Source organism: Hyperolius riggenbachi, chromosome 11 (genome assembly GCF_040937935.1).
Source record: "Hyperolius riggenbachi isolate aHypRig1 chromosome 11, aHypRig1.pri, whole genome shotgun sequence".
NCBI lineage: Eukaryota > Metazoa > Chordata > Amphibia > Anura > Hyperoliidae > Hyperolius > Hyperolius riggenbachi.
This window is the reverse complement of record NC_090656.1, coordinates 208,129,558-208,142,894: the sequence shown is the minus strand read 5'-3', so window position 1 is coordinate 208,142,894 and position 13,337 is coordinate 208,129,558. Positions and strand designations below refer to the sequence as shown.

The following is a 13,337-nucleotide window of genomic DNA, read 5'->3' as shown; positions in this document are numbered from 1 at the left end:
ATCGGGATTATTTATTATTTATATAGTGCCAACATCTTCCGCAGCGCTGTACAGAGTATAAAGTCTTGTCACTTAAATGACCCTCAGAAAGGCTCACAATCTTATCCCTACCATAGTCATATGTTTATTGTAGTCTAGGGCCAATTTAGGGGAAAGCCAATTAACTTATCTGTATGTTTTTGTGATGTGGAAGGAAACCGGAGTGCCCGGAGAAAACCTAGGCGGACACGGGACGAACATACAAACTCCTTGCAGCTAGTGCCCTGGCTTGGATTCAAACCAGGAACCCAGCGCTGCAAGGTGAGCGCGCTAACCACTACGCCACCATAGGATGCAAACAAACCTGCAATGTTATTTTTTAGGGAATTTGGCCTCCTCCTCCTCCGGCTATTATAATGTATTCATTGTTTGTGCTTCATTAGTGTCTGCACAGGTGTGTCCTTATTTCCTCTATTTCCATGTTAATGTCTTTTCTGCCCCGCCCAGTGATGATTTCCTGTCACAGCACAATATGGGCATTCTGTCTGCATTTTTTGTTTTGAGCGGAGTGTCATGTTATAAATCAGATTATGGCCTCTCAGGTATGCAGCAATCCTGGCCGCAGTCTAATCTAGAGCAGAGCAGAGCCGTTTAATGACTTGCTGTGAACAGAGCCGCCATACAGCTCGTGTAGAAAGGCGCTGGGGAGGGTTTTGTCTGATATAAGATCTGCGTTGGAGGAAGACAAGGGCACTTTTCACAGCACAAGTCTCCTTTATTTCCTCCATTGTCTCCGCAGATAATTGTGCCCAGCTTCAACAAAACAAAAGAATCGCCCAGCTCTGACCTATTATATGCCATGTAATAAGTAAGGTCACGCCCACACCTGGGTGCACCTCGGCTCGCCCGCCTTTCCTCACTGAGAGTTATTTGTGAATACAATGATTGGAAGGATAGGTATTGTGGATCACTCACCATGTATGTATGTGTGTGACTGTGTAATATACGCACAGGGTCTATGCTGACTAGTGATGAACTTAATGTATATATGTATATTAGTACTAAATAATAATAAAGGTGCTAAAAGTGATTATGCAAATTTCACGTAATTTCGTTATTACGATTGTAATAGAGAATTCCTAATTGCCAAAAATTATGGAAAATTTCATGGAATTACGACTATATGCATCATTTTTGTAATTACTATAATTGTCATAATTATGATAATTTTTGTGATAGTTAGTTGCTAATTACGCACAATTTCACGTAATTAAAAAAAAAAACTATTAATTTTCGCATAATTACTTAATTACTTAAAAGCGCAAAATGCCGGCGATTACTGCGGGCGTTTTGCTGGAGTGATTTTTCAGCGATTAATGCGGAAAAATCACTGGACACTGCAGCGATTTTTCCACGATCGCATTTAGCACTTCTATACCACTGAAACACAATCGCCGGGAAATCGCCTGAAAATGGTGCAGGCTACACGTTTGCGTTTGTCGGTTCGCGTTAATCGCCGGCGATCCAGACAGACAAAGGCGCTAAGCTGACTGAAGCTGTTCACAAGTGTTTTTTGCTCCTACCTATAGCCTGAGGAAGTGGGTAAAACCCGCAAAACGCGTTGCAGTTTAATTGGAGTATGTAAATAAAAAAAAAATTTGTCGAAAATCCGACATTTTCTTGTGTCTGCATCAGGGAGGTAAGTCCACCAACGACCTACTTCTGGCGCCTCTGTAACTTTGTTTTCAATATTGTGTCCACCCCTGGTGGAGGGGAATTGGCCCCTTTTTTCTTATCTACAGAGAGCGACTTCTTAATCCTGAGTGGGGACAGGTCTAATCTCCCCACCTGCCTATACAGTGGTTACCTGGAAGGTAACCCTGACTTGTGAGTATTACTCTACATTTACACACCTTCATCTAACTTTCAGTACATACTGCACCATACCGGGCTCTCGGTGTCTCCCTCCCCCTATTTAGTTTTGTATTAACTACTTTAGGACTGCAGTGATTGAAATCTACGCCCTGTTTTGGTGGTCACCTGGCTGGCAGGGCGTAGATTTCAATCAGCCGCAGCTGCACGCATCCGCCGTTTTCGTCGCTCCCGCCGATCTCGCCGCTGAATCCCTGCCGTCTCCTGTCGCAGCTCACTCACTCTGAATGTCTCTATGACGGCAGAGCCCTGTGAGCGGGTCAGGAGCAGATTTCATTGGCTCCTGTCCCTGTCTTTTTATTATTATTATTTATTTATAAAGCGCCAACATATTCCGTGGCGCTGTACAATGTAAGAAAACAAACAAGGGATACATAATGATACAGACAATGATATACATCAAATATGAACAGTGATACAAAATAAAGCACTGCTGATTACAATAGCAAATTTAACATGATGACTTAAATGTATAAATGTCTAACAGAGTGCAAGCAATTCAATTAATGACATTCCATGACACAAAAGGGTGAGAGCCCTGCCCTTGCGAGCTTACAATCTAAGGGAATGGAATTATCTTTCAATGGGCAGCAAAGTGGCATAGTGGTTAGTGCTCCTGCTTTGCAACGCTGGGTCCCCGGTTCGAATCCCAGCCAGGTCAACATCTGCAAGGAGTTTGTATGTTCTCCCCGTGTCTGTGTGGGTTTCCTCCGGGCGCTCCAGTTTCCTCCCACATCCCAAAAACATACAGATAAGTTAATTGGCTTCCCCCTAAATTGGCCCTAGACTATGATACATGCACTACATGATATAGACATGTAGGGACTAGATTGTGAGCCCCTCTGAGGGACAGTTAGTGATAAGACGATATACTCTGTACAGCGCTGCGGAATATGTTGGCTCTATATAAATACTTAAATAAAATAAATAAATAAATGCAAGCTACTCCCATTGGCTTACATTGATAGGCAGGGTCAGGAGCCAATGAAAGTGGCCCCTGACTGACTCACAGGAACTCTGCTGTCATAGGCCTAGTGCACACCAGAGCGGTTCGGCGATCCACTTGCGGGTGCGGATCCGCTTGGGTAATGTATTTCAATGGGCTGGTGCACACCAGAGCAGGAGGCGTTTTGCAGAAACGCATACTCCCGGGCTGCTGCAGATTTTGGATTGCGGATGCGTTTCTGCCTCAATGTTAAGTATAGGAAAAACGCAAACCGCTCTGAAAAACGGTACTTCAGAGCGGTTTGCCAGGCGTTTTTTGTTACAGCAGCTGTTCAGTAACAGCTTTACTGTAACAATACATGAAATCTACTACACCAAAAACGCTTCACAAAACCGCAAAACGCTAGGAGAAACGCTGCAGAAAAAGAAGAAAAAGCGTTTTAAAATCTGCTAGCATTTTGCGGATCTGCTAGCGGTTTTTGGTGTGCACCAGGCCATAGAGACGGCAGAGTGGTTTGCCCAGGTTCCGGACGTGCGGTGGTGACGGCGATTGCGGCGGGTATGTGCGGCGATTCGTCGTTATCCGTAGGCATTCTGCCATTTCTGTACCAGCGGTCTCTGGTCCTTAAGGGGGCAGAAACCACTAGTACTTAAGTGGTTAAAAAGCTTTTAGATGTCCATGGCATATGGATGCGAAAACACAGAAACGCCTATAGACATCGGCAGCAGTCTAAGGGTGGGAACACACCAGGCAGTGCGTGATAGGTAGTGTTTTGTTGCATATGCGTTTATACGTTTTAAGTGCATTTTGAGGGCGTTTACATTTGCGTTTTTCAGACGCGGTTTTCTTGTATTTTGCTTGCGTTTCAATGCGTTCGTGCTTTGGACATAAAAATCGCATGTGCGTTTTGATAATGCATTTTATGCTAACTAGGAAGTCAACAGGAAATCGACAGGAAGCGGATATACTATCAAACTTGTTTTTTTTTTAAGAAACACATAAAAAAAGCGCTAAAAACGCACTAAAACGCAATACCTCTACGTCAACATTGACATTCATTATGTGCGTATTAAGTGCGTTTTGGAAAAATATGCTAGTCCCGCGTTTTTAAAAACGCACATTGCAAAACGCAAACATGCGTTTTTTCATTCGGTCCATTGACTTGCATTATGTGCGTTAACGCTAGCATTTTCCGCAATGCTAGCGTTTCTGCCTAGTGTGTTCCTACCCTAAGGGTTACAGGACACCTGAAGTGAGAGGGATATGGCGGCTGCCATATTTATTTCCTTTTAAACAATGCACATTGCCTGGCTGTCCTGATGAGCCTCGACTCTTCAATACTTTTAGCCATAGACCCTGAACAAGCATGCAGATCAGGAGCTCTGACTGAAGCGTGACTGGATTAGCTGCATGCTTGTTTCAGGTGAGTGATCAGTAACTACTGCAGCCAAAGAGATCAGTAGCACTGCCAGCAACTGGTATTGCTGAAAAGGAAATACAAATGGCAGCCTCCATGTACTTCTCGCTTTAGGTTCCCAATAAAGAGACTCGGTAACAAAAAAAGGTCCCCTGGAGGGTACTCATCTCGGTAGGGGGAAGCCTCAGGGTCCCGGTGAGGCTTCCCCCACCCCTGTAGCTGCAGGCAATCCAGCGCTGGCTCCACCGAAGTGTCCGGCAATCCTTCCTCGACAAGCTTGACAAGCTCTGAATTATTTACCTTTCCTGGCTCCAGCGGGGGCGCTGTTGCGGCAAACCGTACGGAGATAGGCGGAAATAGCCGATCTCTGTCGGGTCTGCTCTACTCTGCAGGCGCAGGAGACTTGCACCTGCGCAGTAGAGCGGGCCGACAGCGATCGGCTATTTCCACCTATCTCTGATACTGTGCCTGCGCTGGAGCCGGGGAGGTAAATATTTACGTGTCCACTGTTCGGAGCGGCATAGCGAGCGCTTGGGTGGGCGATGCGTTTTTGTTAAAAGCGCTTTTATAAGCGCTTTTCCCAAGCGGTTTTATAATTCACTCCCTGACGCAAGACAGGGAGTGAACTCTTTGACACGGAAAACAATAAATACAATGTATTTATTCTTAAAAACGCTCACGGAATCGCTGCACAAAGCGATTTTGTGAGCGTTTTGCGTTTTTCATATACCCTCCATTGAGGCGAATTCACCTCAGAAATGGCCCATGCAGCGCTTTTCTGAGCAGATCGGAAATGAACTCAGATGTGAACTCTCATAGAGAATCATGGCATAAGCGCTTTCAGGGTGATTTTGAAAATCGCCAGCGCTTAAAAAATCTTAAAAACACCCCTAGTGTGAACAAGCTTCTTCTGAGCCATCCAGAGACTTCCCCTTACTGAAGTAAGTATCTAACTTTTTTTATGCGACTTCAGGTTTACTTTAAGCTCCATGTAGTTGCCACCTAAGTTTTTGTAAATAGAGAAGTAGGGGTAGGATTGGAGGAGGCTGCATCCAGGCCCCCTGCATACTCACCAGGCCCCAGACACCTACCTAGGTTGCCTGGTGCATGATACGACTCTTACTGAATCAGGGGACTGCAGTTGTGTTTAGTACTCACAGTGGGGACTTTCTGTAACAGATTCAGGTCATCCTGCGTGTATCATAAGATTGCATACGGTACTTCCCAGCTTTCTGAAGTGGGACACCTTTTAGAGCAAAAATGTGTGCGTAAAAGCCATGATCTTGCTGCACAATCCATAAAAAAACCCATCAACAGATATTTATTTTACTTTTTTCCTGATTACGTATAAAGAACTGTGCAATAATATTGATGCTGAAATCAGCTTAAGTGAACATAAAGTGAAAATAAACATATGAATTAATAAATAACACATAGTACAGAGGATGATTAAAATTATGAATCTAGAAAATAATCTCATATTTTTATTTTCAGTTTTATAGCTTTATCTTTAAGATGGAATCAGACAGACAGACAGACAGTTGTGGTTTAGAATTCACGCTCTGCCTTTTAAACTGAAATAGAAACATAGTAATAACCCTTTGAACTTCCCTACAGTAAAACCTCATTCGTTTCCTTCTCCCCAATACATATCATATTTTAGCTTAGGTTTACTTTTCAGGAAACTAGACTAAATTTCACAAGCTGTGGAGAAGTTCTTTTGCATAGATAACCCAAGTTTGTTTTTTGTACTCTTGCTGTGCTGGAACACAGAATGGAACTTCAGATAATTTCTTAGTATGGGTAGTACTATATGTGTTTATGTTTATCTCATTATGTCACGTGTCTTTTCAGGGAAAGGACAACTGTAGTGAAAAGAATATGGAGGCTGCCATATTAATTTCCTTTTAAACAGTATCAGTTTATTGACAGCCCTGCTGATCTATTTGGCTGCAGTAGTGCCTGATTCCACCAAAAAACAAGCATGCAGCAAATCCAGTCAGACAATAATGTCCGAAACATCTGATCCGCATTCTTGTTCAGCGTCTATGGCTAAAAGTATTAGAGGCAGAGGATCAGCAGGATATCCAGGCAACTGGTATTGCTTAAAGTGAACCCGAGATGAAAATAAAACGATGAGATAAACTATTATACAGTATTTATTCTCCCACTCCTAAAAATGACCTTTTTTAAGTATCCCGGGGTTTTCTTTTATATTTCAACATTTACAAAGTAGGTTGAATGTTTTACTGTTTCTAATCAGCGTCAGCCTATTAAGTGTCCCAGAGTTAGAAAAAGGTCAATAGTTCATGTATTTTATCTCTCCCTGACCTCAGAAGTTGTATTATGCCAGGAAAACTTTTATGGCTGTAATTTGCTTATCAACGATGTTTACTATATTCCCGACAAAGTACTGAAGCTGTCACTTCCATGCCTAGAAATTAACTCTTTCAGGCAGCAAAATAAAACAAGTAAGACAGCCTGGTTATTAATCTGTTTTGTATTGTACATATATACATGTTTATCTCATCATGTCATATGTCGCCTCGGGTACACTTTAAAAAGAAATAAATATGGCAGCCTCCATATCCCTCTTGCTTCAGTTGCCCTTTAAGCACTATCTGAGTACTCTTTCAGTAGATACATATAATTAGTTATATGTATCTATTTGAAAAGACCTAAAAGTTGAAGAAACGAGGAAGAAAGAGGTATTGCGCAATTCGGTTCCAGTTTTGGGATTCCCTTCCCCCACGAGAGAGACAGTTCAGTGCTGTGTTTTATCACAAGTTCTCGTGGTGGATGGTGGAAGTTCGTTAGTAGCTTTATCTTTAAGAGAGATGAAATAGATGGTTCGTGATTTCTGCTTCTGGCCGCCTCTCCCGAGACGCCTCCTGCTGCTTTTGAGTAAACTAGAGAAAAGAGGGGAAAAGGCTTGAGTGGGACTGGCTGTAACTGAAGCTGAGGTGTGTAATGTAAGCTGCCAGTTGTGAGCACAGAGGGGGAGTGTGCGTCCTCCTCTCCCACCTGCTCAGAGATGTGTGCCTGTGCCCTGCACTCCTGCAGCTCTCCCTTCAGCATGGAGGTTTGGGTCTCCCTCTTCTTCCTGCTGGCTTGTAGTCGGGTCAGCACAGGTGAGTGGAGGTTGTGCTCTGTATTCCCTCGTCTGTCCCTCCGAATGCTGAATATTCATTTTCACTTCTCCGCCAGGTTCCTTGTCTGCTGTCACCTTGGATCCTTCTCACCTTTCCAGCGTCTCGGCGAGCAGGTGAGTGTTTTCTCCTGACTATGAGACTTCTACGGGCGTTCAATGGGAGCCCCTCTCACCCCAAAAACAAGAGAAATCTATGGGCGTTCAACGGGAACCTCTCTCACCCAAACACAAGAAAAGTCTCTAGAGTGTCTCGAAATATGACTTTCATTGCATCACCTGTAGACCATGCGTTGCTGCTATGGGGTTTTTCTGCGGGATCTTTAGCAAGGCAAAGAACCCAGCACCTCCGAACAACCAGAGTTCCCCCTGTATTGCATTTGTCACTGGAGCCTCTAAAAAGATGAATTTCTATTTAATGCCTATTAGAGAATTCATTGTAATCTTTACTAGAGCGTTCTACGGAATCCTCCGTACCAATTACTAGAGAATAACACACGGATCCACTGTAATCACTGCTAGTGAGACGTGCAGAATCCATTGAGCTCAGTGCTACGACGTGCTACGGAATCCACTGTAATTACAGACGGCCCCCTACTCACAAACAGGCTCCGTTCCGGGAGATCGTTTGTAAGTTGAATTTGTTTGTAAGTTGAGTCCTGTGTTAAACATGGTGAGACATGGCTGATCGGACAACCCTGGATTTGGGCATATAGTATAAACTAGGTTTTTTGGTTGTTCTTAATGTGTTTTTAAAGTTTTTGAAACCACTTATAACAGTTTATACAATACTGTAACATTCAAAAGGAACCCTGAGTGTGAGACGTATGGAAGCTGCCATATTTATTTCCTTAAAACAATACCAGTTGCCTGGCAGTCCTGCTAATCTTTCTGGTCAGTAGGGTCTAAATCACATACCTGAAACAAGCATGCAGCTAATCTTGTCAGATTTGTCATAGACCTCTGATCTGCATGCTTGTTCAGGGTCTATGGCTTAAAGTATTAGAGTCAGAGGATCAGCAGGACAGCCAGGCAATGTGCATTATTTAAAAAAAAAAAAAAAATCAATATGTCAGCCTCCATATCCCTCTCACCCATGTTTCCCTTAGCAACAAAAATATGTAATAAAAAAAAAGAAGTATTGTATATTTTGTACATGAAGACAACATTTTATCTCTGAATTGTTGTAACTCAAGTTGGGGACTGTCAGTATTGCTAAGGAATTCTGCTAAATCCACAGTAATTATCACTAGGGCATAGCAGATAATCCAGTGTAGTCATTATTATAGTATAACACAGATTCCCACAGAACCATATAGCACAGCATTCAGGGTTTGCATTATGAGCATGTAATACAATGTAATCATAGCTAAAGCTTACTTTGAGATTACATTGACCCAGGCAATCGCTTCAGCTGTGTTTATGGGTTCAGCAAGGAAGTTTATCTCTAGTGAAATAGAAAGAGGCACAATTATGATGGGTTGGAGGTTCTCGTCTCCTTTGGACTAAAACTTCTGAGGTTTGTGTGAAAGTGGATTTGATTGAAATGGGATTTCTGTATTCCTTACAATTACACTAACCATACACTTATAGATTTGCAGCAGATTCGACCATCAGATAGATTTCTGTAGAAGCCTGTCAAGCTGAATCTGACAGGAATCTATCTGATGTGTGCCACACACTAGGAACAGATTTCCAATAGATTTCAGAATGAAATCTATTGGAAATCGATCTAAAAGCATTATTGGACCATTCGATTCAATGCAACTCTATGGGCCATCGATCTGCAGCCAGCTGCAGATTGACCTAGATTTTCCATCCTGTCAGATAGATCAAATCGATAGAAATCGGCCGCAAATTGATCGAATGAGGAATTTGATAGAATCGATTTTTGATTGATCAATCAATTCTATAGATCGATCGATCGCTGAAATCGACCAGTGTATGGGCCCCTTAAGGGCAACGGGTGATGCAATGCAAGTCAATGGAGTGGAGCCCACAGAGCGATTGTGATTTGCCGAAATCGCAGGCACGAAACCTGCAGAATTTTCGACACGATTTAATAGAGGAAAGTGATGGTCTAAAATCGCTTTGCTCTAAATCACTTGTTTTTAAGTTGAGAGTGATTTTTTTCGTTTGCAGTCTCAGGTGGGCACCAAGCCTAAAGGTGTCCACCAATGGTACAATTTATAGCGAAGAATCGCCCGAGTGATCAGAGAAATGCAATCGGATTGGCAGAAAATAAACTTCATTGATGTCCTAGATTGAATTATTCTAATGGTGATGGTTGCCTGACAATTTATTCAACCGGAAAAATGGTCATTGGATAGGAAGCACAGATTGTTTCATTAATGGTGAAATAATTGACGTGTTTTTTTTTCTGATCGCATTTATCTGATCGCTTAAGCGATTCTTCACTGAAAAGGTTACCGATAGTGGGTAGATGATAATATGGCACATTCACCTGTATTGTACAATTGGGAAGGTGTAGAGATCACAGGCTCTCCTGGCGTGCGGCAGCGGCGGTGAGAAGTGGCGTGATAGCGGGCCTGCGGCATGCTATGGACCCGTATAGCCATGCTGTTGCTGCTGGGACATTCTTGCTTCCTCCGGAGTATAAATGACATTCCTGAGCCTTGCATGTGTTCTGCATGAGCAGAGATCGGTGCGGGATTACCTGCACAGAACAGACTTAGCCTTGTTCTCCTCTTCCCAGGAACAACAGCCGAGGCGTCCTTCAGAAAGCAGATCCCACGTCACAAGGAAACCAGGTAAGGAGACCGCCACGGCGGTGACACTGAACCTATATGTGACATAAAGCGGCCTGAGCCATACAACCATCTCTCCCACACCAGGCTGGTCAGGCAGCCAAGGGGAGCTGGGGGGTCACATGTCAGCCTGCAATCTTTACTGGTATCATTTCATGTTCTGCACGGCCTTCCCCATCGCTGCAATCACCCCCCTCTGTACAGCGCCAGGAAATAACAACAATTATTTAACTGTTATCCAGCTTATTGTAACCTTGCCCCCTCTGATTATCATATCATCACCACCATCATAGCTCCCAACGGTCCCTGTTTTGGAGGGTCAGTCCCTCATTGGGAATCAAATCCCTCTGCCCCTCTTTCTTCATCATGTGTCCCTCTTTCACGACTGATGTACAGATGTATGTAAATATATTTATTTTTCTAGAAAATGTGTTTAATTGACTCTAAACTTTATTCCCATCCTTTAATATCTATTTTTTTATTTTCAAATGTTAATATGAAGGAAAATGAACCAGGATAGAAAGGACCAGTGCGGTTTGAATTATAAAACAATATATTTTTATTTTGAAATATTTATGGTATTCGTGTCTAGGGGTGTGCCGGGGGCGTGATTAGGGGAGTGGTAGGGGCGTGACTTAAGTGTCCCTCTTTCTTATCTCAAAAAGTTGGTCGGTATGGCCAACAGTGATTGTAATTACAGACAGTCCCCTACTAACAAACAGGCTCCCTTTCTGGAGATTATTTGTAAGTTGAATTTGTTTGTGAGTCAAGTCCTGTGTTATACATGGCAAAATGTGAAAAAATGATTTACATTCGGACAACTCTGTATTTGGACATGTAGTAGAAATGAAGTTTTTGGGTTGTTTTCACTGTGCTTTTAAAGAATTTTAAACTACTTACAACACTGTGAGGCTGATTCACAAAGCTTTTCTGTTAAATTATCTCACCTTATTTATTAACTCACAATTTATCTCTCCTTAAATGACTCATGATTTACCTCTCCTTATCTAACTTAACTCATGGTTTATCTCTCCTTATCTAACTTAAATCATGGTTTATCTCTCCTTATCTAACTTAACTCATGGTTTATCTCTCCTTATCTAACTTAAATCACGGTTTATCTCTCCTTATCCAACTTTACTCATGGTTTACCTCTCTTTATCTAACTTAACTCATGGTTTAGCTCTCCTTATTTGACATAACTCATGGTTTACCTCTCCTTATCTAACTGAACTCATGGTTTAGCTCTTTATTTGACATAACTCATGGTTTAGCTCTCCTTATTTGGCATAACTCATGGTTTACCTCTCCTTATCTAACTTAACTCATGGTTTAGCTCTCCTTATTTGACATAACTCACGATTTAGCGCTCCTTATTTGACAGAACTCATGGTTTAGCTCTCTTTATTTGACATAACTCATGGTTTATCTCTCCTTATCTATTTATCTCATGAAGTATCTCTCCCTATTTGTTTATCTTATGCATTAGCACTCCTTATAGTTAAGGTGAAAAATAAGTAACCTTTCTGAAACAACCCCTTTATGCCATACTGTAACATATAACAACAAAAATATGTAATTAAAAAAACAGTATTGTATATTTTGTACAGAGTAGTTACTGTGTTTAAAGGGACTCCAAGGAGTGCGCACAAAATGAACCATGCATCAGTTGTACATAAAATCACTGTGTTCAAAGAACAAAATCAATAAAACATGAATGTCACACAAAAACAAAAACAGGACTCAATGAATATTTACTGAACATAAACACACACACCTCCACTGAACCCCTGAGACTGACTCACCGAACCACTGAGGGTTTCATGGAAAGGTTAAAGGGACTCCAAGGAGTGCCCGAATTTAAAAGAATACACTTACCTGAGGCTTCTTCCAGCTCACCCTGGCAGTAAGGTCCCGCGGTGTCCTCCTGGCTCTTCTCCTTCAGCCTCCGCCGGCCCCCCGTTATCGGCGTCACCCAGGCGACACCTGGGCCTGGTGTCAGCTGGCTCTTCCTGGTTAATGACGCAATGCGTCATCAACCCATCAAAACCCGCGCATGCGCAGACCTTTCACGCCGGCCGCTGTGATGACGCAAAGCGGCCGGCGTGATGACGCATTGCGTCATTAACCAGGAAGAGTCGGCCAACAGGCCAGGGTGACCCCGGGTGCCGCCAATAACGGGGGGCCAATGGAGGCTGAAGGAGAGGAGCTAGAAGGACGCCGCAGGACCTCGCCGCCTATGATGAGCTGGAAGAAGCCCCAGGTAAGTGTATTCTTTTAAATTTGGGCACTCCTTGGAGTCCCTTTAACCTTTCCATGAAACCCTCAGTGGTTCGGTGAATCAGTCTCAGGGGTTCAGTGGAGGTGTGTGTGTTTATGTTCAGTAAATATTCATTGAGTCCTGTTTTTGTTTTTGCGTGACATTCATGTTTTATTGATTTTGTTCTTTGAACACAGTGATTTTATGTACAACTGATGTATGGTACATTTTGCGCGCTAAGAAATAATATGTACAGTATATATATATATATATATATATATATATATATATATATATATATATATATATATTTGTATGTATGTTTTGAATTTAAAATGTGAAAGTCTTTATTTTTTTCAATTACAAAAGTTCTGGACTATGAAGGTTTCAGTGAATGCGCATATGAAATTTGCAAGTTTCCATGCCTTCAACAAGGGTAAAGGGAATCCGAGGTGTGTGTGATATGGAGGCTGCCATATTTATTTCCTTTTAAACAATGCAAGTTGCCTGGCTGTCCTGCTGATCCTCTGCCTCCAATACTCTTAGCCATAGACCCCGAACAAGCTTGCAAATCGGGTGCTCTGACTCAACTCTGATTTGATTTGCTACATGCCTGTTTGATGTGTATTACTCACACAATACTGATGCCAGAGGATCAACATGACTGCCAGGTAACTGGAAATAAATATAACAGCCTCTCTATCACCCCTCAGAGGGGCGTACAATCTAATCCCTACCATAGTCATATGTCTATATTGCAAATCCAGAAGGTCCGCACACTCACTTGTAGATCAAGTCTGCTTTATTCAATAGACGTGACACAATTCTATTCCATAACCAACGATTCGTTTCAGGGTCCCCGAGGGGTCCCCTTGGTCAAGGCAAAG

The 13,337-nt window shown here is 42.5% G+C and overlaps 1 protein-coding gene across 1 annotated transcript in view; it reads left to right on the top strand.

Moving 5' to 3' along the window:
* The window catches only part of LOC137537950 (mucin-2-like), a 343,213-nt gene that overhangs the window by 55 nt on the left and 329,821 nt on the right, over positions 1 to 13,337 (top strand). The window contains exons 2-4 of the mRNA XM_068259877.1: positions 222 to 300; positions 7,482 to 7,539; positions 10,139 to 10,193. Coding sequence (XP_068115978.1) covers positions 222 to 300; positions 7,482 to 7,539; positions 10,139 to 10,193 — 192 coding nt within the window. The remainder of the gene's footprint in view (positions 1 to 221; positions 301 to 7,481; positions 7,540 to 10,138; positions 10,194 to 13,337) is intronic.